The sequence below is a fragment of the Hemiscyllium ocellatum genome, chromosome 11 (genome assembly GCF_020745735.1).
Source record: "Hemiscyllium ocellatum isolate sHemOce1 chromosome 11, sHemOce1.pat.X.cur, whole genome shotgun sequence".
Taxonomy (NCBI): domain Eukaryota; kingdom Metazoa; phylum Chordata; class Chondrichthyes; order Orectolobiformes; family Hemiscylliidae; genus Hemiscyllium; species Hemiscyllium ocellatum.
The window spans coordinates 98,595,340-98,621,702 of NC_083411.1; the positions used below are offsets into that span (position 1 = coordinate 98,595,340).

General features: G+C 42.6%; 1 protein-coding gene across 1 annotated transcript in view; it reads left to right on the plus strand.

Moving 5' to 3' along the window:
* Nucleotides 1-26,363, plus strand: part of tex11 (testis expressed 11) — a 169,743-nt gene that overhangs the window by 100,156 nt on the left and 43,224 nt on the right. The window contains 5 exon segments of the mRNA XM_060831995.1: nucleotides 2,858-2,898; nucleotides 6,533-6,619; nucleotides 11,148-11,218; nucleotides 15,234-15,350; nucleotides 25,003-25,081. Coding sequence (XP_060687978.1) covers nucleotides 2,858-2,898; nucleotides 6,533-6,619; nucleotides 11,148-11,218; nucleotides 15,234-15,350; nucleotides 25,003-25,081 — 395 coding nt within the window.

Below are 26,363 nucleotides of genomic sequence, written 5' to 3' on the forward strand. Positions count from 1 at the left end.
TCACGAGAGCGCAAGGTGGTGCCGAAACAGACATCAATGTAGCAGAGGAAAAGGTGGGCTATGGTGCCAGTGTAACTGCAGAAGATGGTCTGTTCCATGTATCCTTCGAAGAGGCAGGTGGGTGCCCATTGCTACCCCTTCGGCCTGAAGAAAATGGGGGGATTTGAAGGAGAAGTTGTTGAGTGTGAGGCGTAGTTCCAATCAAAAATGTGTGTCGGTAGAGGGGTACTGATAGGGTTCGCGGGTGAGGAAGAAATGGAGCGCTTGGAGGCCTCCACCATGCAAGGCTTGGCAACTGCAACTGCAGTAGATGCATTTCCAGGACATCCCCTGGATGTAGTGAGACGTGACTCTAACATGTGGTGTTCTGAATTTTTTTGCCCCAATGTGGCTCTCACTAACCATCTCCAAAGAACTGGAGAAAATAAAACTAAGCACTCTGTTCAGGTAAGTGGGCGGCACGGTGGTACAGTGGTTAGCACTGCTGCCTCACAGTGCCAGGGACCTGGGTTCAATTCCCGCCTCAGGTGACTGACTGTGTGGAGTTTGCACGTTCTCCCCGTGTCTGCGTGGGTTTCCTCCGGGTGCTCCGGTTTCCTCCCACAGTCACAAAGATGTGCAGGTCAGGTGAATTGGCCATGCTAAATTGCCCGTAGTGTTAGGTAAGGGGTATGGGTGGGTTGCGCTTCGGCGGGTCGGTGTGGACTTGTTGGGCCGAAGGGCCTGTTTCCACACTGTAAGTAATCTAAAAAAAGTCCTCCTGTGGAGATGGCATCTATTACATCAGAGTCATTTACTGTATCAACATAAGTTGCTGTTTAGAAAGCAAAAAAAGTCTGTGCGGAACAAGTGGAATGAACATTAAGGGCCATTTGTTTACTTGCAAAATCCAGATGTTTCTTGATTTTAGCTGCTATTTCTTGAAATTTGTTTATAGACTGTATTTGCAGTAATAATAACCAGACCATTTTCTTTGCACGTCCCACTGATGCTGATTCACTTGAAGGCACTGTTCTTAGCTTTTGAGAAACTATGCACTTTTGAAACGTAAAGATACTACATGTTTCTGTAGTGGTTCCCAGTGATTCGTGCATTGATAAGTGCTAAGCAAGATTGATAAATCTCCATTGTTGATCTCACTATTGACGTTCTTACTAATAATAATGGATGACTATCAACTAAAAATAATACATGGCTGACCCAAAGCCTGAGCCTTGAGTCAGACATCCAACCTTCTAACGTGTTCTGGCGTTGTGCCAATGTTTCTGGGCCTTGTCGAACTTTTCATAAACAGCAAAGTGCTTTGAAGGCAACGAAGTACCGTTTGAAATGATTTAGTGCTCGAGTATAGGAAATCTAATAATCCACGGTATACAGAATAAACTCTCTCAAACGGTGATAGGATAGTGACCTGATTTTTTTTCTTTTTGTAATGTTAATTGAGTGAAACATGGATGGGAGACAGGTTAATTTCCTTCTTCTCTTTAAAATAATTCCACTGCATTTTTAGCAACCAGCTGAACCAGTAGATTTAAATCAGGTCATAATGCCATTAAATCATCATATCTCCTGAGGTGACACCTTTGACAGTGCAGCACTCTTTTAGCTCCAGATGGAGTGACAACCTTGGATTTTGCTCTCAAGCCCTGGAATCGAACTGGAATTCAGCATGTATGACTGAGAAGAGAGTTACTATCAACTGAGTCATGGCTGAAATTCTTGCCAATTATTTACAAGGTCAACTTTGTAAGAAGCAGACAAATGATCTCAATATTGCACATTACCTCTTTATCAGACTCTCAACTGTCAGATGTGACATCAGCAATTTTCTGTTACTTCAAGCCCCCACTGCTTTCAATGCACCTATCTTGTTTTATTAATAAAGTCACTCAAACTGTCAAATACCTGTAGCACACTAAACCAGATTTTGGGATGCTTCTCTCTACAGATTTGTTTTGAATAACTTCAGCTGCTTTGATTGTTTTAAAAGCAAGATTCCCTTGCAGTCTTTCCAATAATACTTGCTGTTTTAAAATATTTTTAAAACTTTTTCCATATTCTGTCCTTTATCTTTGAATTTACTTTTATTCCTTATTTGAAAAAAATTCCCTAAAATTCTGCTTATCAGAAAATATTATTCCTTTTGTACTGATTTTGACCTCACATGGAACCTCCAGAATTTTTTTATTTTAAACAACCCCAGTTTTGTTTCCTTTCTTCACTACACTGGTTATAGTTGCTTTGTTTTCAGGTAGCCTTTATCGTTGGTCCCTCTTGTCATTGCTTATGTTTCTTTTATCGGGGAAGGGTATATGAATAGGAAGGATTTAGAGTGATGTGGGCCAAGTGCTAAAAAATGGGACTCAATTATTTTAGGATAGCTGCACGGCATGGATGAGTTGAACCAAAGGGTCTGTTCATAGAATTAATAGAATCCCTACAGTTTGGAAATGGGCCATTCGGCCCAACACAGCCTTCATAGAGTAACCCACCTAGGCCAATTCCCCTACATTTACCCCTGACTAATGCACCTAACCGACACATTTCTGAACACTGTGGGTAATTTCGCATGACCAATTCACCTAATCTGCACATCTTTAGATTGTGGGAAGATATCGGAGCACCCGGAGGAAACCCAGGAGAGAATGTGCAAACTCCAAACAGACAGTCACCCGAGGCTGGAATTGAACCTTGGTGTGCAGACGTAGCCCTATTGTTCTACGAAATTGAATGTTGCTGATCGGAACCACATATTTCTAAAGTATACTCAAGTGTTGCTTATTTTGGAAGTAACCTATAGTTTCTAATGTTTTACACTGTCAACACCTAACTATAAATATGTTGTTGCTATTGGCAGATTTGAGCGGCTGGACTCTCTTAAATCATATTTAAAGGCTGGTAGGTCCAATAAGATCTGATATTCTGAGGATATTGCAACTGAGAACCTAATTTTTTAATCATATTAGTTATATTGCTTGAAGTGGTTAATATTGGAGAGAATAATTTCAAAACTTTGCTCCTTTTCAACAGATGTGCATTTATATTCTGGTTTATCGTATGTTTCATTGAGAAATAAATTAAGGCCTTGACTGCTTTGGTATGAATATGAAAGTTTCTATCGCACTATTTTAAAAAATGAAAGGAAAAGATTGGCTAGAGGAATGGACAATGTTTATCTTGCAACCAACGTCACTAAAATATTTTTAATTGGCTGGTTACAGATGATTGCTACTTCGAAATTGGTGGCTGCATTTCTTTAATATGACAGTGACAGTGCTTGAAAAGTTGCATGATTTGGATTGTCCTGAGGTTGTGTAATACATATAAAATGCAAGCTATTTTCTTTATGATGCATTAGATATTTATCTGTGAATGCCATGTCTCCTGCGAGGATTTTCCCAGTTATATTAAATAATATATGAACACATTGGAGTTGAATTAATGGAGGAGTTGAGTAATGGCAAACAGAGCAGGAAAATCGACGTTTCGGGCAAAAGCCCTTCATCAGGAATACAGGCAGAGATCCTGAAGCGTGGAGAGATAAGTGAGAGGAGGGGGCCTCCTGTCACTTATCTCTCCACGTTTCTGGCTCTCTGCCTGTATTCCTGATGAAGGGCTTTTGCCCGAAATGTCGATTTTCCTGCTCCTCGGATGCTGCCTGAACTGCTGTGCTTTTCCAGCACCACTAATCCAGAATCTGGTTTCCAGCATCTGCAGTCATTGTTTTTACCTAATGGCAAACATAGTAGAACAGGGAATAATACACCAGACAGAACGTACATGGAAAGAGTAGTAGTTTAAAATGGCTCTCTTATTTGAGTGATGAAGTAATTCATTACAATTCTGCTAAATTATTGGCACAAATAAATTTAATTATCACTACAAAGACTTCAGAGAACCATAGCAGGTGAGGCAGTTTGAAATGGGGCATCAGCATAGACTTTCAATATCATCATTTCCCATCTCTAATTTACCAGTAGTAAATGACAAGCCTAGTGTGAATGGGCAATTTTATTTATTCTTTCACAAGTTGGGGACGTTATTGGCCGAGTCCCATTTATTTCCCACACTCAATTATTCTTGCGAAGGTGGTGATGAGGCACTTTCTTGAACCACTGCAGTCCATGATAAACCCATGGTGCTGCTGGGAATTCCAGAATTTTGTCCCAGTGAGTTGAAGGAATGGAAATACAGGCAGGATGGCTTTTGGCGTGGGAAGGAATCATCAGGTGATGATTCTTCAATCGATTTGTAGCCCTTGATCTTCTAGGTTGTAAACATTTATAGACAATAGGTGCAGGAGTAGGCCATTCTGCCCTTCGAGCCTGCTCCACCATTCATTATGATCATGGCAGATCATCCTCAGTCAGTATCCTGTCCCTGCCTTATCTCCATAACCCTTGATTCCACTATCCTTGAGAGCTCTATCCAACTCTTTCTCAAACGAATCCAGAGACTGGGCCTCCACTGCCTTCTGGGGCAGAGCATTCCACACAGCCACCACTCTCTGGGTGAAGAAGTTTCTCCTCATCTCTTTCTTAAATGGCCTACCCCTTATTTTTAAGCTGTGTCCTCTGGTTCGGGACTCGCCCATCAGCGGAAATATGTTTCCTGCCTCCAGAGAGTCCAATCCTTTAATAATCTTATACGTCTCAATCATATCCCCTCTCAGTCTTCTAAACTCAAGGGTATAAGCCCAGTCACTCCAATCTTTCAATATAAGATAGTCCTGCCACTCCAGGAATTGATCTTGTGAACCTACGCTGCACTCCCTCAATAGACCAGAACTGCGCACAATATTCCAGGTGTGGTCTCACCAGGACCCTGTACAGCTGCAGAAGAACCTCTTTGCTTCTATACTCAGTCCCTCTTATCCACATGAAACTGCATCTGCCATGCATCTGTCCACTCACCTAATCTGTCCAGGTCACCCTGTAATCTCCTAATATCCTTCTCACGTTTCATCCTGCCACCCAGCTTTGTATCATCAGCAAATTTGCTAATGTTACTATTAATGCCATCTTCTATATCATTAATATATATTGTAAAAAGCTGCAGTCCCAGCACTGATCCCTGCGGTACCCCACTGGTCACCGCTTTCCATCCCGAAAGGGAGCTGTTTATCACTACTTTGTTTCCTGTCAGCCAACCAATTTTCAATTCAAGTCAGTACTTTGCCCCCAATACCATGCGCCCTAATTTTGCTCACTAACCTCCTATGTGGGACTTTTTGAAAGGCTTTCTGAAAGTCCAGGCACATTAGATCCAGTGGATCTCCCTTGTCCATTGTCAAAGTTACATCCTCAAAAAAATTCCAGAAGATTAGTCAAGCATGATTTCCCCTTCATAAATCCATGCTGATTCTGACCTATCCTGTTACTGCTATCCAGATGTATCGTAATTTCATCCTTTATAATTGACTCCAGTATCTTTCCCACCATTGAGGTCAGACTAACTGGTCTATAATTTCCTGCTTTCTCTCTCCCACCTTTCTTAAAAAGTGGAACAACATTAGCCAACCTCCAATCCAGTGTGGTATCCTCCACATTGGGGAGACAGGGTACCTACTTGCAGAGTCCTTCAGAGAGCAACTCCAGGACACCCGCACCAATTAACTCCACTGCCCCGTGGCCGAACACTTCAACTCACCCTCCCACTCCACCAAGGAAATGCAGGTCCTGGATGTCCTCCATAGCCACACCCTTAACCCCCTGACATCTGGAGGAAGAATGCTTCATCTTCTGCCTGGGAACCCTCCATACACATGGCATCAATGTGCATTTCACCAGTTCTTCATCCCCCCCCACCGTATCCCAGTTCCAACTTTCACACACGGCACTGCCGTCATAACCTGTTATCCGTGTCTTATCTTCCTTCCCACCTGTCTGCTCCACCCTCTTCTTTGACCTATCACCATTACCCCCACTTTCATCTACTTATTGCACTCTGTTATCCCCACCCTTCCCCATCTCTCCACCACCTCGGCTCACAAGCGTCATTCTTGATGAAGGGTTTTGCCTGAAATGTCGATTCTCTTGCTCCTGTGATACTGCCTGGCTGGCTGTGCTTTTCCAAGGTGTCTCAACTCTGATCTCCAGCATGTGCAGTCCTCACTTTTTCTGAAATGGTTAACCAATGTTAATTGCTAAAGTTTAGTTAAAATAAAATATTTGCCATTATTTCAATCATAGAAGTTCATCAATTTTGGTTTAACTCCTTCAGGGCCTAATGAATGACCTCTAATTAACCAGATGTTCTTTTATGTTGCTCCTTCAGATTTTCTGTGTCTAGCTAATAGTTAATGTGACCTTATGATGAATTGATGTTATGTATATTGAACATGGGGAATTGCAAGAAGAAAATTTAGAATTGGCTGTTTTAATTTTTCCAAGGTTATTTCATGTGACTGTCACATGTTTAACTTTATTTATGTTCAGGAAGAGTAGTAAACAAATTTCTTGTTTTAAAGAGGATATGCAAGAATTCTTAACAGTGACTTTGCTGTATAAAAGTTTTGTGCATTTTTTTGTAGCTCATGAAAAACTAACAGTACACATGGCTGAGGGAAAAATGACTGTTGAACTGAAGAGTAGTGAAGCAAATTGGTTTCGAAAAATAGGTAAAAATGTGTTCTTGTTAAATATTGATAAATATGTACCTTTTTAAATGCTAGGATAACTTCATTATCCAAAGGCTAAAGCCTGAACAATATCAGAGCTGTTTGACCAAAAAAACTGTTGGAACATTCAGTGTTTAACTTATTTGTAAATATGACCAAGGTTTCCATCAAGTATGAAGTAAAGATGTGTATTGCACTTGACTTGTCGAATGAAGGGGGTAAATTTCAACCTTGGTTGGGCATGAGTAAGAAAAATTAGGCAGACTGAAATACTGGTGACCAATTTACTGCTATGATTCCCAGACATACCAGTCCTCAAACAAATATGTTTCAAATAGTGTGTAGGCTCTTCACCCAAACAGCCAAGTACTATCAGTGATATTCGCATTTGGGCACCAATCAAATATTTTAGATTCTGATTAAATTTGAAGTTCCAGTTGTGAGTTTCGCATATGGTGCCGACCTCCTCAAGGAAATCCATTAGAGGAAATCAACTCGCCCATAAGGGGATCAGTAAAATGATTATTTATTTATTTGTTTGTTTGTCTTCTGAACTCCGTCCAAACTGCTGTATGACCATATCACCTTTTGGTTAATCAGAGTATTGTTTAATTGGAATCAATTACATTACTGTGATTCTGAATGAGCAAAAGACAGGCTATTGAAAGAAGCAGTATTTGCACAGATATCTGATACAAATATCTCTTTGTCTTAAAGAATGCTTGAATTTTCCTTTTGCTGACTTAAGTAGTCTCCTAAGATGACATTCTTGTCAAGGTGGCATTGAGATTTTCAGCTTTCAAACTTGTCTAAATAAACATCAAGTTGTGGGAATGCAAGAGATCGGAAAGAGAAACAAAAATTGCTGGTGAAACTCAACAATTCTGGCAATATATTTTGAGACAGTAATAAAGCCCTTTCTGTTTCACCAGCTAGAATAAGCAGTCATGGCTCTGGATCAGTGGTGCTGGAAGAGCACAGCAGTTCAGGCAGCATCCAATGAGCAGCGAAATCGATGTTTCGGGCAAAAAGCCCTTCATCAGGAATAAAGGCAGTGAGCCTGAAGCGTGGAGAGATAAGCTAGGGGAGGGTGGAGTGGGGAGAGAGTAGCATAGAGTACAGTGGGTGAGTGGGGGAGGAGATGAAGGTGATAGGTCAGGGAGGAGAGGGTGGAGTGGATAGGTGGGAAAGGAACTAGGCAGGTCGGACAAGTCATGGGGACAGTGCTGAGCTGGAAGTTTGAAACTAGGGTGAGGTGGAGGAAGGGGAAATGAGGAAGCTGTTGAAGTCCACATTGATGCCTTGGAGTTGAAGTGTTCTGAGGCAAAGATGAGGCGTTCTTCCTCCAGGAGTCTGGTGGTGAGGGAGCGCCGGTGAAGGAGGCCCAGGACCTCCATGTCCTCGGCAGAGTGGGAGGGGGAGTTGAAATGTTGGGCCACAGGACGGTGTGGTTGATTGGTGCGGGTATCTCAGAAATGTTCCCTAAAGCGCTCTCCTAGGAAGCGCCCAGTTTCCCCAATGTAGAGGAGACTGAATCGGGAGCAACGGATACAATAAATGATATTAGTGGATGTGTAGGTAAAACTTTGGATGTGGAAGGCTCCTTTAGGGCCTTGGATAGAGGTGAGGGAGGAGGTGTGGGCACAGGTTTTACAGTTCCTGCGGTGGCAGGGGAAAGTGCCAGGATGGGATGGTGTATCGTAGGGGGGCGTGGACCTGACCAGGTAGTCATGGAGGGAACGGTTTTTGCGGAAGGCAGAAATGGGTGGGGAGGGAAATATATCCCTGGTGGTGGGGTCTTTCTGAAGGTGGCGGAAATGTCAGTGGATGATTTGGTTTATGCAAAGGTTTGTAGGGTGGAAGGTGAGCACCAGGGGCGTTCTGTCCTTGTTACTGTTGGAGGGGTGTGGTCTGAGGGCGGAGGTGCGGGATGTGGACGTGATGCGTTGGAGGGCATCTTTAACCACATGGGAAGGGAAATTGCGGTCTCTAAAGAAGGAGTCCATCTGGTGTGTTCTGTGGCGGAACTGGTCCTCCTGGGAGCAGATTCAGCGGAGGCGGAGGAACTGGGAATACAGGATGGCATTTTTGCAAGAGATAGGGTGGGAAGAGGTGTAAGCCAGGTAGCTGCGGGAGTCAGTGGGTTTGTAAAAAACGTCATTGTCAAGTCAGTCATCATTAATGGAGATAGAGAGGTCCAGGAAGGGGAGGGAGGTGTCAGAGATGGTCCAGGTAAATTTAAGGTCAGGGTGGAAGGTGTTGGTGAAGTTGATGAATTGCTCAACCTCCTCGCGGGAGCACGAGGTGGCACCAATGCAGTCATCAGTGTAGCGGAGGAAGAGCCATGGGCCCATGGCTACCCCTTTGGTCTGGAGGAAGTGGGAGGATTCAAAGGAGAAATTGTTGAGGGGGAGGACCAGTTCGGCCAAACGAATGAGTGTGTCGGTGGAAGGGTACTGTTGGGGATGTCTGGAGAGGAAAAAACGGAGGGCTTGGAGGCCCTGGTCATGGCGAATGGAGGTGTAGAGGGATTGGATATCCATGGTGAAGATGGGGGCCGGGGAAATGGAAGTCTTGTCGGAGGTGGAGGGTGTGGGTGGTGTCTCGAACGTATGTGGGGAGTTCCTGGACTAGTGGGGATAGGACAGTGTCGAGGTAAGTAAAGATGAGTTCAGTGGTGCAGGAACATGCTGAGACAATGGGTCGGCCAGGGTGGTCAGGCTTGTGGATCTTGGGAAGGAGGTAGAACCGGGCAGTGCGGGGTTCCCGGACTATGAGGTTGGAAGCTGTGGGTGGGAGATCTCCTCAGGTGATGAGGTTCTGTATGGTCTGGGAGATGATGGTTTGGTGATGGGGGTAGGGTCATGGTCGAGGGGGCAGTAGGAAGAGGTGTCCTCGAATTGGCATTTGGCTTCAGCGGTGTAGAGGTCAGTGCGCCAGACTACCACTGCTCTCCCTTTATCCGCTGGCTTAATCGTGAGGTTTAGATTGGAGCAGAGGGATTGGAGGGCTGCGCGTTGTGAGGGTGAGAGGTTAGAGTAGGGTAGACAGGTTGAGGCGGTTAATGTCCCGGCGGCATTTGGAAATGAAGAGGTCGAGGGCAGGGAATAGGGCAGCGCAGGGTGTCCAGGTGGATGCAGTGCGTTGGAGGTGGGCGAAGGGGTCCTCGGAAGGTGGGCGGGAGTCCTGATTGTGAAAGTAAGCTCGGAGGCAGAGGCGACAGAAGAATTGTTCGACGTCACGGCGTGTATTAAATTCATTGATGCGTGGGTGGAGGGGGATGAAGGTGAGTCCTTTGCTGAGGACTGATCGTTCGTCCTCAGTGAGGGAGAGATCTGGGGGAATGGTGAAAACTTGGCAGGGCTGGGAGCTGGGATCTGGTGTGGGTGTGGAGCTGGGAGTGGGATCGGAGCCTGTACCTGGAGTGGGTGTGATGGTGGGGGGAATGGGGCTGGAGTCATGAGCAAGGGTAGTGTTCCCCTCAGGGTTCTAGGGGGTGGGGATAGTGACACTGGGGTCTGTGGGGGGGCGTGTCAGCACAATGCAGGTGAGTGGCGCTGGTGGGGGCAGAAGTGGTGACAGACACTGCAGTAGGGGTGGCGAAAGTCACTGAGCGTGTGGCATCAGCGATGATGTGAGGGCCAGAAGTGTCTGTTGGAGTGACCTTGATGGAGGCGGAAGTGACATCACCAATCAGCGTGGGGGTGGTAGCTGCATCAGCCGCATGGCTAGTTGCATTTCCGAGGCCAGGGGAATCTTCTGGAATGTTTGAGGAGTGCTGGTTATGGAGGTGGGTGGATAAAAGTTTGTTGTACTTACAGTTTTTGATGTTTGAGATGGAATTGAAATACTGTCTGTTGAGAGTATGAATTCTCCTGAGGGTGTCGTACAGAGTGGGTCCTTTGCAATTCTGAGAGAGTGTGGCCCTCTCCAAACTGCAGAGAGTTATTGACAACCATGGAAACATCTCCTTTCACGGTCTAGTTCATGCACCACACCCCACACTCTGATCCGGTGGGTGGTCTTTGTTCTGAAACTCTATTCACCCGAGCAACTATTTATCCCCAAATTTGAAAGGCATACTCTGTTTCTTGCAGAATTGTTTAGTTGTTTTACTGGGCCAACCTACGCCTTTATAAACCTGACAATGGGATTCAGCCTCTTCCCTGATGCAAAGTCTGAAATGTCGAAACTGGATGCAACCTGTACCTTAAATATTAAAATTATCAGTTTTAGTTTGGTCCAAAGATTGAAATGTAAAGATTATCGCTCAGCTGAATATTTGGACCTTGTGCCCGTCAAGCCAATAGCACTGTGATTGGTGAAGTACATTTTAAAAATCCTTCACAAGTATGAAAATGGACTAAAAGAATTTGTGATGATTGTAAAATCAATTAATTTGATCATAAATTCATAAAATGATGAGTTCCAATATTTTTTCTTATCGGTACAAAGCTATTGTAAATAATCAGATATTTTAGAAAAGCCTTAATAATTATAAATGATGCCCATGTCTTTTGTTTGTAAGCCTGGAATTTAGCTCTGCAGTGTGAGAATTGTCCAAGCAGAATGAGAGACTTTTTCACTCTTTCTTATCGGGTAAGTAGAAACTGTATCCTAATATTTTATTCTGTTTCATTCAAATGCATGCCATTGTGATATCTGTAAAGTGGATGCATAAGATACTCAGCTGCTCCAAACACGCCAGCTGAAGTGTCTGCTTTTTTGATAAACAACCATTCACCTTTCACAATTTAGCTATGTAAATTGAAAAAAATGTATTTCCTTACAACATCCTTTCAATAGGAATATTTATTGATCTCTCACATCATTGCCCACAGTAAAGCAGGGAATAGGGTGTGGAAAAATTGTGGGTTGAAGTATTCGTTTCTCGATAGAGCTGAAATTTAAGGTAACAGATCTGAGCTAAAGTGTGGAGAGATTTTTGTTCCCTTTACGCCATGAGTCGCCATCAGAAGCAGCAGTGGATAGGACTGGATTTACAAATGTTCTCTCGAGTCAAAGACCTGGGAGTCTAGTACCAGGAGAATTGGGACTTCAGAGCATGATGGGGAGATAATGTAGGATAGGAACTTGGATCAGTATGTCGGAGAATCTAGGAGTGAGAGAACATCTGCAGGGGTCAGCACTTAATCGAGGTTGTTGCCCAGTCATACCATTAGATTGTGAAGAGGTGGAAGCAGTGGAAGGTCAACCAAAGAATATTAGCCCTCTACATGTAAAGCTGAGAGCATCTAAATCTTAAATTCTGCCCATTGTGTAGTGGGTGGTAATAAGATATTGAAGGGGCAGATTGAGGACGAGATGACGAGGTTAGAAACAGAGGAAAAAGCAACATCTTGGGAGCTGAATAGGATTGATTTGAGTTTGACATGGCTTAAGTTAGAGCTCTTTCTAGAAGCGGAGAGGTAATTGCAATCAAGAAGAAGACTGGGGAATGAAATTAAAATGCAAATAGGGTCAGGATCATAAAATGTCTCTTAAACTTTGACAGGCAGTGTCGTATGATGACTGGTTCAAAGTTGAACTTGGAGCTGCAGACGTGATTGAAGAGAATGTTAGTGAGTGAAGGAAGCATTTGTATTGGAGTGGAAAGTAGCCACAATGAATGAGGCTTTCCGTGGGATTAGGCTGAGGAATGGTGAAAATAAATTGTTGCTGCATGTGGTAAAATGGCCAATGGGAACTGAGGCCAAAAAGTAGTGTTGGGAAAAGAACAAAAGAAAAATCCTGAGTGAGGATGCAGAATTTGAAAATAAAATGACTTTGGAGCAAGGCTTTATTGATGTAGAAGAACTGAACCAATGTTTTTTTTTCCCTAAGCTGTAGCATATTTTCCTAAGATGCAAAAACACTGCCATGTTTGTCTAAAATGCCTTGTGTACAGGATTTATTGCCAAGTGTGGGGGTGCTGGGAACAGGTTCAGGAGAAAAACATGCTGAATAGTAGGACTAAATACAGGTCAAAGATTGGTGCAATAAATTTAAGAAGACTTCTTAATTCCTGTCACCCAACCCGAAAGCCATTTTAAAAGTAGATTGAATAGTTTGGGTCAAAGAAGTCAAGTGTTTTAACAATAGCAGAGGAATCATTAAAGAAGAAATTAACAGCACAAATAAGTTTCTTTTGCTTATCTTCTCATAGAGACAAATCAATTAGCAAATTGGATTCCTGCTTATGTCAGATGTGGTCTTAGATTTTGATTCCAAGACGGAACGTAATGATCTTCATGAATCTGTAATTCCATTTTCAAACAACTGCATCCTAACTCAGATATGAAAGCAGAAATTGCTTAAAAAGTTTAGCCGGTCTGGCAGCATCTGTGGAGAGGAAGCAGACATAACATTTTGGGTCTTATCTTCAGAATTGGTGGTAGCTAGGAAAAGGTTGGTATTTATACAGAAGATGGGGTGAGGGAGGAGTAAACAATAGGCAGCGATAGAGCCCAAAGAGAGAGAAAAACAGTTGGACAGTAAAGGTCAGCCTGGGAGCATGAATAGCACACATTCAACTGGGACGATGTAACCATTCTGGCACAGGCAAAACAGAGACACACCAGAGAATTCCTTGGCATCTAGCACTCCAAATGGAACTCGATCAATAGACACATTGAACTGGACTCCATATACAAACCACTCAGATGCAGAACCAGAAATACCAACAAACAGAGACGTATAAATACTAGGGTAGACAGACCCCAATACCTTATAAAAGACACAACGATGATGTCACCTAGCGAAGTGACAAAATGTTTACAGAAAACCACACCAGCTTGGCAAACGAATCCATGACTTCATCCACAACTGGAGCTACAAATCTTCTCAAGAATTCTAGGAATGAATAAGTGTTAATGATGGTTATTAATAGCATACAATAAGTAATATGTGGTAGCTGCCCATGTGATGACCAGGCCTGGTGTGTGGGGATGGGGGAAGGTGCTCAAGCCCTAAAATTTGTTGAACTCTATACTGAGTCCAGAGACAATGGAGTTTCCATGCAGGAAATGAGGTGCTGTTCTTCCACCTTGTACTGAACTTCACTGGAGGACTGCAGTAAACCTGAGACAGATGTTGGTCAGAAACCATGGTGGTGTATTGAAATAGCAGGCAATTGAAAGCTCAGGATCACTTTGAGGACAGAACATAACCATTCTGTTAAGCAGTCACCCGGTCTGCGCTTCGTTTCCCCAATGTGGAGGTGACCACATTGTGAGCAGCAAATACATTAGACTGGATTGAGTGAAATGCAGGGGAAGTGCTGATTCAGTAAAGTGTGTTTGGGGTTGTGGATGATGAGGTTAAAGGCAGAAAATGAGCAGGTGATACACCTTGTGCAATTGCAGAGGAAGGGGCCGTTGCAGTGTGGAGATGTGTTGGGAGTGCGGAGGAGGAGATTAGCAGATCCCAGTGGGAATGATTCCTGTGGAAGGCTGACAAGGGAACAGAAGGGAATATGCGTCCAGTGGTGGGATCCGGTAGAGGTGGTGAAAATGGCGGCTAATGATCCTACGAATGTGGATGTTGGTGGGATGGTAGGTGGGGACAAGGGAGACCCGATTATTGTGGAAGGGAAGACAGGGAATAAGGGCAGGAGCGTAGGAGATGGATTGGATCTGGCTGAGGGCACTCTCAACTACAGTTCTGGGGGAATTCTTCGTTGTGGAAAAATGTGGACGTTTCAGGAGAGTCCATATCGAAGTTGGTGTCATCAAATCAGATGTGACAGAGTCCGAGGAACTGGGAAGATGAAACGGTGTATTTATAGGAAGCAGGTTGTGAGGAAGTATAGTCAAGGTAACTGTGTGTTGGATTTGTAGTGGATATTGGGAATCAACCAATCCCCAGAAATGGAAACAGATGTCAAGGAATGAGTCAGAGATGGGCCTTGTGAAGGTCAAAGCAAGGTGGAAGTTGGAAACAAGATAGATAAACTTTCCTAATTCTGGATGAGAGAGGAAAGCAGCACCAATGGTTCATTGATGTACTGGAGGTAGAGTTGTGGGTGAGGGCCAGAGTAGGACTGGTACCAGGAATGTTCCATGTACGCCACAAAGAGATAGGCAGCTCATCCCACATTTTCAAGGATAACAAGGGGACAAAAAATCCAATGATGTTCATGTCCAATGAGTGAATTAAATAAAATAGTGTTTTTAAAAATATTTTAGTTTTAAGAGTTTATCTCTGGAAAGTTACAGTAACCTTTCTGCTTTTGATTACGGAGGAACTATTTCTGTGTTCTTGGAAAATGATTTTCTATTTTAGCAATTCTTAAGTGGAAGAGGATTTGGACAGAGGACTGAATAGGATGGTCAATGAGAAAAGGAGAATGCCAGCCATATGATTTTTAAATGCTGTTACCATAGTGTTGAAAACTGTCACATTTCAGTTGATTATTTAAGGATGTCGAAGGGGAAACATAATTTGAAGTCAATGGAAAAGAAAATTAGGTGGATTGTGTCGTGAATGACTGATGTTCTTTTATTGATTTTGCACTAATTCCACCACCAAGACCACCACCAAATTTGAATTTTATATGCATTTTTTTTTTCTGTGCTTTTAACAGCACCTGTCAATGTAACATATTTCTGTTTAGCTTTCACAGATGGTCTCAACTGACAAGGCCATTTTAATTGGTCAAAAGACTTCTTTATTAATGGCTGCAGCAGCTAGTCTAGAGATAAGTCGGAAATCACCAAGTACTTCAGAGCAGGTGAGACAGGCTTAAATTTGGAAGTGTAGCTGTATGGGTACAGTATAAATTGTAAAATATGTGGAAAAAAATCCATCTACAAGATTAATCAATGATCTCAACTAATGTCATAAGAAAAGTGCCAATTTCTGAGATTTAATAACCCAATTACAACTGACTTAAAAAAAAATTGTCTTTTTCATGAAGTATAGGGATTTAAAGTAGAAATGCAGCTTGGTTTCTGAATTTGTAGATGACTCCAAATTGGGATTGGCGGTCGTCTAATAACTACACAAAACAAAGGAAGATTTTAATAAATGTTCAAAATGGCAGGTAATTGGCGAATGAACTTAATTTTGATAAGCAGAAAAATGCACATGGATGAATTAAAAATAAAATGTTAGAAATACTCAGCTGATCATATGGCAACTGTAGAGAGAGAAACAGTCAACATTTTAAGTTGATAACGTTGCATTAAGATTGGAAAAAGATTATAGATTTTGAGCAAGGGCTAGGTGCACCCAGAATAGAAGGAAAGTTTGGGATTGAATGACAGTAGAATAGTCTTAAAGAGCCAAAGGGAATGATGATAAGGCAAACAAAGAAGCAAAAGAGCAGAAATCTTGCTGGCTGAAAGTGAAAATAAGATAAAGTAATGAAGTAATCAAAGAAAACAAAATCAGGAGTGAGAGTTTGCACTCAAATTGTTGAACTCAGAATTATGTCTAGTAGAGGGAAAGCACCTAAACGAAAGATGAAATGCTGTCCCTCATGCTTGCAGTGAGCTTTGTTGGAACAGTGCAGTGGCCAAGGAAAGAGGTATCAGTGTGAGAGCAATGTAAAGAATTAAAATGAGAGTCCACTGCTGGCTTGGGTTTTAATATTTGTGGTCTGCATTGAGGTGCTCTGCAAGACAATCACTCGGTCTTTGCTGTACCCTGTGCAGAGATCACATTGTGATTTCAATTGCTTTTCTACCTGAAACACACATTTAGGAGTTTGAAGGTTGCAACAATAAAAGGAAGGTGCTGTACCTTCCCTGTTTGAATGGAAAAGTAGAATATGTGCAGTGGAAGGTGACAGGCTGCTATGGATAATTGAGGACTAGAGCACGTGTCAAGGGAATGGTCACTTCAGAATCCTGAAAGGAGGAGGAAAGATGTATTTGGCTGTAGCATTATGCCGGAAGTGGAGGAAATGGTAGAAGATAATCTGTTGAATAACCAGAAAACTAATGTGGACATGAACATAAAGGGAACTCTGTCGTAGCTTTGGGATGGTTTTGACACATTGCTGTATGGCATTTTGCTACATCAGTGTCACATCTATAGTATATATCAGCAAATTGGACAGCTAATAAACTGCATCAACCAATTATCCTCGTCTTAAAATCAAAGAATAGTCTTTCCTTTGTGGAATTAAGAGCAATTAATTGAGGTCCTGCTGCAATGAGTTGAGGGTTCGTCTGATTCCAATTTGGGTTCGACCAATTTTTCTGCAGACGAAGGTATCTATTATGATGGAAGAGTAATTATTGGTGATGCATCAACAGCAGAGGAGATACCATGTCCGCAATGAGTGATATGGAAGTGCAGAGGGCAGGTTGAGTTCGTAGTTTTGGAGAATGTGGTGAGTGAAAGGAAACTAAGATGAAATAATGCATGGAATAATGAGTTGTAGTCCATAAGCCTTAGAGAGATGAGTATGTGGTGACAGATTTAGTCATTAGTGGCTTGTGAGTGCAAGACATCAGAGAAAATGAGGGTGCTTAGCCTTGCACAGCACAGAAGATTATTAATCTTCTCTCAACATTGTTCAGTGCACTTCACCAGGGGACTACATTGCCATCTTGGTCTAGGCTGACTAAGACTCTTGGTGTGATTTCCTTTGCTGGACAATGGGTAGAAGTACTGCCATCCTTTCTGCCACCCCATTCACCAGTCCTTCTAGGTTCAAGTCGGGGGAATTGAGGAGCTAGTTAATACAGGTCGTTATGCATGGTCGACCATGAGTTTGACCCAGAAAAATGCTTTGCCCAAAAATGGGAAATTCACCCTCAAGTATCTCAAATTTATAAACTTTATGCTTTCTGCCAGAATGAATGCCTTCAGAGTTACCTACGTTTTATTCCATCTACCATGTTAACCATTTACTTATCCTTTTTTTTCCACCCTATCCAAATATTTTTGCAGTTTCTCTGCTTTCTCTTCCAAAGTACTTTGAATTTGTAATGTCGATTAAAGGATAATCAATAGTGATGTAGTGACACAAACTTGAGGGAGCCTTTCAGAATGCACAGAATAGATAGGTGCTAGTGAATTCGAAAAAATTTCAAGGGACAGACACACCCATTAACGGTTAAGTAGCAGTGGTAAAGACAGTATCAAGTTATAAGAAAAAGTATATGATTCTGCGAAGAATCAAGTGGCAGGTCAGAATATAAAATACCGCAAAGAATGACCAGAGTAAAGAGGGAAAATTACCAAAGAATGACCAAAGTAAAAGAGAAGGCTCGACAGAAATATTAAAGTATGCTGAGTATTTTTTTTAAAAATCGAATTTGAAGAAGAAAGGTCAACAAAGCAAGTGTTTGTTAAGTAGAAAGTGAGACTGGAGAATTAGTAATGAAAAGTAAGGAAATAAGCAATATCACAGAAGCACAATTAAATCAGGAAATGGAAGGAAGGAAACAACTCAGAATCACCACAGAAGTGGTGTGAGTAAATTGTGGAGACTGACAAGTATATGGCTTCTGATGGACTTCATCCTGGGGTCTTCAAAGTAGTGGCTTGTCAGTTAGTTGACTCATTACTCTTAATTTTCCTAATCATCCTCGATTCAGGCATGATCCCATTTGGTTAGAAGATAGTAAATGGAACTCCTTTATTTTGATAGGAAGGGAATCAGTACTAAGAGAACTACAGGTTAGTTAGTTTAACAACTGTCACAGAGAAAATATTAGCCAGTACTGTTAACAGGTTATGTCACTTGATAGGTTCAAGATAATCAGACAGCTTCAACGTGGTTTTGTAAAGGGTACCACATTTGGCCAAACTGTTGGATTTCTTTGAGATGTTAATAAGTACTGTAAATATAGGGAACCAGTTGATGTACTACAGTTAGATATCCATCAAAGACATCAAAAGTTATTGCCGAAAATAAAATTTCACGAGGGTAGCATAGTAGCATGAATTAAAAGACTGGCTGGCTGACTTGAAACAGATAATAGGCATAAACGGTGTTTTTTCAGCTGAGTAAAATATAACAAGTGGTGTGTCAAAGGGACTGCAATTTATGACTTAGATGAAGGGACAGAAGATATGGTTGCCAAATTTGTCAGTGGCACAAATACAGAACGGAAATTAAGTTGTGAAGAGAACATGTGATTGCAAAAACACACGGACAGTTAAGTGAATGGGCAAAGATGTGGTCATTGGAGTATAATGTGAGAAAATGTGAAATTGTCTAGTTTGGCAGGAAGGAAAAAAAAGAAGCATATTATCTAAATGTTGGGAGATTGTGAATCTCTGAGATGCAGAGAGATCTGGGTGTCGTGTGCATGAATCACAAAAGTTTCATCTGCAGGTACAAGTAACGAAGAAAGCTAATAAATGATTTGAGTACAGAAGATAGGGAGGCTATGCTTCAGTTACTCAAAGCACTGGTGTGACCACATTTGGAGTACTGTGCACAGTCCTATTTAAGGAAATATGTGATGCATTTAAGGCAGGGCAGAGTGGGCTCAACTCAACTAATAGCTGGAATAAGCAGTTTGTCTGATGAAGAAAGGTTGGATAAATCTGAAATTTAGATGAATAGGAGGTAACTTACTTGAATCATAGAAGAGGAGTCTTGAGGAAGTAGCTGTGAAGAGCATGTTTCCTCTTATAGAAGAAACTAAAACTAGGGATGATTTTAAAAATCAGGAATTGTCTGGTTGAAACAGATGAAGTGAACATCTTTCTTTGAGGTTTGTGACCTCTGTGAAATGTGAAATTCAGATTACAGTTGAATCAGCCATGATTTGAAATGGATCCAAAAGCTGAATGACCTATTCCAGCTCTTAATTCATTTGTTTATGTGCTTTGTTATCTAACTTGTAGTATCAATAATGATGTGGCCTCCTCTACATTGGGAGACAGGCCGCCTATTTGCGGAACGTTTCAGAGAACACCTCTGGGACACCCGCACCAACCAACCCAACCGCCCCGTGGCTGAACACTAACTCCCCCTCCCACTCCGCCAATGACATGCAGGTCCTTGGCTGCCTCCATCGCCAGACCATGGCAACACAACGCCTGGAGGAAGAGCACTTCAACTTCCGCCTAGGAACCCTCCAACCACAAGGGATGAATGCAGATTCGCCGGCTTCCTCATTTCCCCCCCCACCTCAACTCAATCCCAACCCTCGGACTCAGTACCGTCTTCTTGACCTGCAATCTTCTTCCTGACCTCTCCGTCCCCACCCCCTCTCCAGCCGATCATCCTCACCTTAACCTCCTTCCACCTATCGCATTCCCAACGCCCCTCCCCCAAGTCCCTCCTCCCTACCTTTTATCTTAGCCTGCTTGACACACCCTCCTCATTCCTGAAGAAGGGCTTATACCCGAAACGTCGATTCTCCTGCTCCTTGGATGCTGCCTAATCTGCTGTGCTTTTCCAGCAACACATTTTTCAGCTCTGATCTCCAGCATCTGCAGTCCTCACTTTCTCCTGATTCACTTGCAGGCTACTTGGGATCCGTAGAGTTTCATTGCAAGGTACACTGGCAATTAGTATTGAAAGACTGCAGCAGGGACACTTTGAGTAGAGGAGCAGGCACCCAATTCACAGATTTGACCAGGCTGCATCCAAGGTTGCTCAATTGTTGTCTGAGCACTAATTTTCTGAGCACCTACCTGTATGCTCCTGGCATCCTATTGACATTTTATGCAGTCGCACAAACAGGCTGTGTGCCCAGAGGGATCTGTCACTGTATTGTAGAGTGTGATGTCAGTTTAATACTTAGAGCACATAGCAGTTGCCTGTGTGCCAACATACTGCATGTGTATTCAACCAAATAGCATGTGGATGGGGCTAATTTTGGTCTATTCAAGGAGGGTGGAGGGGCACTTTTAGTTAACGGGCTTGGGATATCCACCCACAGGGGATCTGTCCAATTGCAGCCTGAAGTTGGCGATAGTCCATCCATAATGAGTGGACTTGCATATCATTGGTTGGAGCTACGAAGACAATAGGGATGTGGTCAGTCATGTCTTGGAACTGCTCTTTGAAGTTGGGGTCAATATGGTCAACTCAGTGTCTGTCCATCAGTTGTTAAGGAGTGTGCAAGGGTGGCCTGTAGGAGCAGTGGGAGATCACTGCCAAAATAGATAGCTTTCGCTAGACTGAGGGAGATGGCAGCCAAGGCATTTAAACAAGTGGGGAAATTGAAGGTGCAACCGGAGAGTATGCAGAACTGTATCCAAGGGCATCGTCAGCTAAAGTGTGGGGTTATTGGTAGTGACCCCTAAATTGGTCTCTCCAAGTAAAATGTAGAGATGCATTAGTAAGATAAAACATTGGCATTCAGGTGGAGGGTGGATAGTTCTGTGTGGTGGATGCCCAGTTGGGGGGAGAGCTGGAAATGAACTGTTGGGGTAGTGTGAACTAAAAGGGAACATGAAGCCACTTGGAGTCCAGGATTACTTTGCAAGAAAGTGGGTCTTGATGTCAATGGTTTCCACCATGAACTGCATTCCCTGCCATCAGTTGCATTCTTTTCATGTGCAGTACAACTGGAAAATGGCTTGGGACAACTCCAAGGTGGGCAGTATCAATGTTACTCTGATGAACGAAAGCAAAGGATCCACATCTGCTGCATGCTAGGATATTGAATAAGCAAATTCATTTAAGTATAAGTTTACCAACTTCAGCAATGTTTCATTTGCAAATATTTCTTTGCATATATGCATTACATGCAGAGTGAGTGTGCTTATGCATCAATTGTTAATCAGTGACTGATTGCACCATCTCAGTGATGCTAGCTAAACTAACATTGTTGCCTCACTGATGCCGAAGTTAGTGACAATAAATTAAAAGAATGTGACTGTCAGTTGAAATTCCCCCCTCACAAACTCCAATCAGATGTGGAAGTTCCAAGAATGCTGTATGAAAGGGAAATATAATTTATTATGTGCCATGTAAGCATGATGTTAGACTGTAATGAATGCAATGCAAAATGCAAATAGGTGAGTCTGGAGTGGGCAAGGGTGGGGGGAGCGGGAGTGCGGTTGGAGTACAGCTGGTGGTCCTTTTTGAATGTACTGTGTTGGTACGGCACTGGCAGCATATGTTAGTACACAGGATGTAATCAGAGCTGTGGTGGAATAGACGATAGAGCTGCTGCAGGTGAGGCACCAAACCTTGAAGTGGTTGTGGGATCTGAGGATATAGTCCTGATAGAGTGTTCTGTAATATCCTGCTATCCTGTCCTCATCACACTTGCAGCAGGCAGCGAGCCAATGTGATAAATGTTGTGGAGTCGGGGTAACAAAAGCAGTTGTCTAAAGAAAAGGATGAAGTCATTTCGCTGGAGGAAATTTTATTGTGGATGGCAGAGCTCACCTGCTTTGGCCACTTTAAGACCCACAAGACTTGATTGACACAGTTCCAATAGTTGGTAGGAGAAAGTGAGGACTGCAGATGCTGGAGTATCAGAGTCAAGAATGTGGTGCTGGAAAATACAGCAGGTCGGGCAGATCTGAGGCGCAGGAGTATTGATGTTTCGGACATAAGCCCTTCATGGCCAAGTACGGGCGGCATGCTGGCACAGTGGTGAGCACTGCTGCCTCACAGCACCAGAGACCGGGTTCAATTCCCACCTCAGGTGACTGACTGACTGTGTGGAGTTTGCACATTCTCCCTGTGTCTGCGTGGGTTTCCTCCGGGTGCTCCGGTTTCCTCCCAGTCCAAAAATATGCAGGTTAAGTGATTTGGCCATGCTAAATTGCCCATAGTGTTATGTGAAGGGGTAAATGTAAGGGAATGGGTCTGGGTGGGTTGCGCTTCGGCAGGTCGGTGTGGACTTGTTGGGCCGAAGGGCCTGTTTCCACACTGTAAGTAATTAATCAAATCTAATCAGCAAGTGCTTATAAAAGCCTTATGCCTGAAACGTCAATTTGCCTGCTCTTTAGATGTTGCCTGACCTGCTGTGTTTTTCCAGCACCACACACACACAACTCCAGTGATTTCTAACGAGGTGCAGAATAATGAACTGTTACGATCAGGATGCTAGTACAGTATTCGATTTGCATTGTGAGGCAAACTTCAGCCGATATTCATTTCCTTGTGTTCCGTTTCGTGGGCTAAAAACAAAAGGTCACTTTTGGACACATCTGACTGCTTGTTTGTGTGTAATGTCCCACTACTGGACAGTAACTACGGGTGGCCAGTGGAGACTGGGGACTCTGAGAGGATGCTTAGATGGGATGTATCTAAGGGCAGGTAAAGTGTGTGGCATTTAATTGGCAACTAGGGTGAGAGAACAGGTTTGCATGTGCAAGATTGTATCGGCCATGCTGGCTATGTTCCGTGGGTGCAATGGCTTTGTGGCTTGTGCCGTTCCCCTGCCAGTGAGGAACAATAATGAATTGCCAATATGTGCCTGGGTGCACAGCAACCTTTCATATATAGTGTGAGCACAAGCTTCCCAGCCTTTCTTTGGATGTCTTGTGAGTGGCAAGTTGTCCAAGAACAACATGTGGTAATATGTGGATAGAATTGGACATAACGGTCACCAATTAACGAAACATGTTTGACAAGATATGATGAGAATCCCTACAGAAACTTGACACAACGCGTATTGAGTGAAAAGTTGTAAGATTCAGCCTTCAACATAGATTGTAAGTAGCTGAGGCCGGTATATTGATTCTTGCAGTATCCCACCTTTTACGGCCTGTCAAACAAAAAATAGCCCCTTTTACAAGATACCAGGATACGAATAACCATTCACAACTCAAGTTTTATATTGCCCTAATTGCCTGAGCCCTAATTTTCTTTGGTGTCTTGTGTCGCACCTTATATTCAATGTGTTTTTGAAAATTCAAGTACACACATCCACTGTTTTCCCCTTAAGTTCTACCAGTTAAGGGCTGGCAAATGTAACAGATTTGTCCAAAATCATGTCTCCATAATAATAAATCGGTGTTGATGTAACTTACTCTGTTTTTGCCCTGGTATGGCATCTCTCCATGCTACTGACGAGGCTAACTAGCCTTTGGTTCAGTACTTTCTTTATGCTTCATTTATTGAATAATGGGATTATATTTGCTACCTCCCAATCCATGGAGGCTGTTTTAAGAGTCCAATGAGTGAATGGAGTGAACTTTTGAAGATTGTAAAGGAAGCATCCATTATCTTTGTCTTCACTTCTTTTAGTTGAATAAAGCTTTAAGTAAGACTTGCCCGAGTTGAGCAATATTTCCCACAGTATTGTGCTAATGACCTATGAATTAACACCATGATTTGAAACCCATGCCACCTGTTCTACTTTTTCCCTACACATTTATTTTTCTAAACTATTTGTCCCTGTGCAATTTTGTTTGGCTCAGGTGATTGTCTGAAGATTATTACATACGAGTTCCTGAAATCATTATACTGCTCCTTCCTACTAAAAGTAAAGTTGCCATACTCCCAGAGAACAATAGGATTACTCTCTCATTAGAGAAAGACAGCTGGTGGTGAGTTTAACCCGAGGGCCACCATGTCTCAGGCAAGGAGCAAGGCTGAGAAGGCAGAACCTTTATGGTGACCTCAACCGATATGGAATTGAACCGAGCTGATGACTATGCTTTGCATCATAAACTAACTAGGCAAAATTGAGGACTGCAGATGCTGGAGATTAGAGTCTGGATTAGAGTGGTGCTGGAAAAGCACAGCAGGTCAATCAGCTTTGGAGGAGCAGGAAAATCGACGTTTCAGGCAAAAACCCTTCATCAGCCCGAAACGTCGGTTTTCCTGCTCCTCAGATGCTGCCTGACCTGCTGTGCTTTTCCAGCACCATTCTAATCACAAACTAACTGTCCAACTGTCTAAGCTAATCAACTTCCTACCAACTGATTTGATTGTTTTCCTGCTGTATGCACAATGCATAGCTTGCTTACCTACCTGGCCAACTTCGTCCTCGATCTCACAAACAGCAAGAACCCTTTTACCTATGCGATATGTGCAGCAACCTTCATTATAGCAGTTGCTCCCTTTACCTATCTCACTGGCAGTAATTCTTTGTGCTCCCTGCAAATTATGCCACCTCATAGCACAAGTAGTGTGTCTGGCTTCTGGTTGATCGTATCCAGCTAACTTGTTATTGCTGCACAGCATCTGCACTTCAGGCTCCAGCTCCTGTTCCCATTCTTTCTAGCCTCCAAACTGTATAAAATATTGACTAATATCAAATTGTACATATTTAACTCTATGCTGAATGGATTTGGAGGTCCTTTTGGTTGTGAAGACTTTGAATCTTATTGTGGACATAAGTCAACTATTTGCAGTCTTATGATCCGTGGGAGTTGGGTAACTATGCAGTGTTTGCAAGCAAAAAAAAATACATTTTCAAATGCCTTATTCCACCGAGGTTAAAAATATTTTAAAATCTACTTCAGCCTTTTGTTTCATATTAATTATTTTGCCTCAGATTGCAAGTCTGACTCAGGCACGGGAGCACATACAAATTTGTTGGGACATTTGGACAACACTAAAAGCCACAGTAGGAGGTAAGTGACCAGGACAAGTTGGTTCTTCAGACAGAGCAATGTGTTAGAGCATATCTAACTATTAGAGGCCTTGGCTGATGAGGCTAAAGGTATTATTCATAGATGTATGTGGAAATTATTCATTCATATATATTTCTAAGTACAACAATTCAGTTTATTTTCTAAGACTGAGTAATGTTGAAAGTTTAGTCAATTTGCAGAAGTTTAGTCAATTAGTACTGATTAACAATAATGATCAACCTGAATTAAGAATTTAATTGGTTCCCTAACAAACAGTTTTAGAATTTCCATGCTTGCTTTCAAAGTCCTGTCTCATCTGCTCCCTGTCTTTTTTTCTGTAATATCTTTCAGCCCTGCAAAACTACAGGATATTTATGTCTTGTAATTCTAGCCGCCTGTACTTGCCAGGTTTTAATTGCTACACCATTTGAGGCCATGCTTTTAGTTGCTTATTGCTCCATACTCCAGAATATGCAATTTTTCCAAGTGCAGTATTGAACTAGTTTCCCATCTTCATCACCTGACAGAGTGGATCAGTACCTCAATTAAAAACAAAATACTGCTGTCGTGATTGGAATGAGGGCCAAGTGGATCTCATTGACTGTGATCCTTAATTGGGTTTTTTAACTTGGGTCCATCAAGGAGTCCTGGCTGACAGATCTGAACAGGAAGGCCAAAGAGTCCCCTCTTCTTGGCACTGGCTTTGCTGCCTAACCTGCTGTGTTTTAACCAGCAACACCTTTTCAGCACTGGCTTTCAGTTGGCTGGTCAGACTCTGTGTACTGTAAACATGCAAATAAAGGGTGATTTGGGTGACAGGATACTGGCGACTGTGCAGGTATTTTAATTGTGGATGCCAGAAATCTGAAATAAAAGCAATGTTTGAAAAACCCAAATTCAGCAGGTATGGCACCATTGCCAGAGATAGAAACAGAATTAATGTTGGACAAACCCAGAATTGACCCATTTTCTTCTTTTTACATCTATCACTTATGCCTGCTTTACCTCTATTTCTCCTTTAGTACATTTAGCACCCCTTTTTTATTCTGCTCTGTGCACCTTCACTATCTTTCAACTCACCCCTTGTTGCCTTCTAACAACAGGATAATAACCATTTTCAAGTTCCTTTCAGCTGTAAAGAAGCCATGTCATACTCAAAACACTAACTCTGTTTCTCACTCCACAGATGCTTTCAGATGTCTGGGTTTCTCAAGCTGTTTGTTATTGTGAAACCTGTCCAGTTTAATTACATTGATTTGAGTATGGCCTGCTGATGCATTCC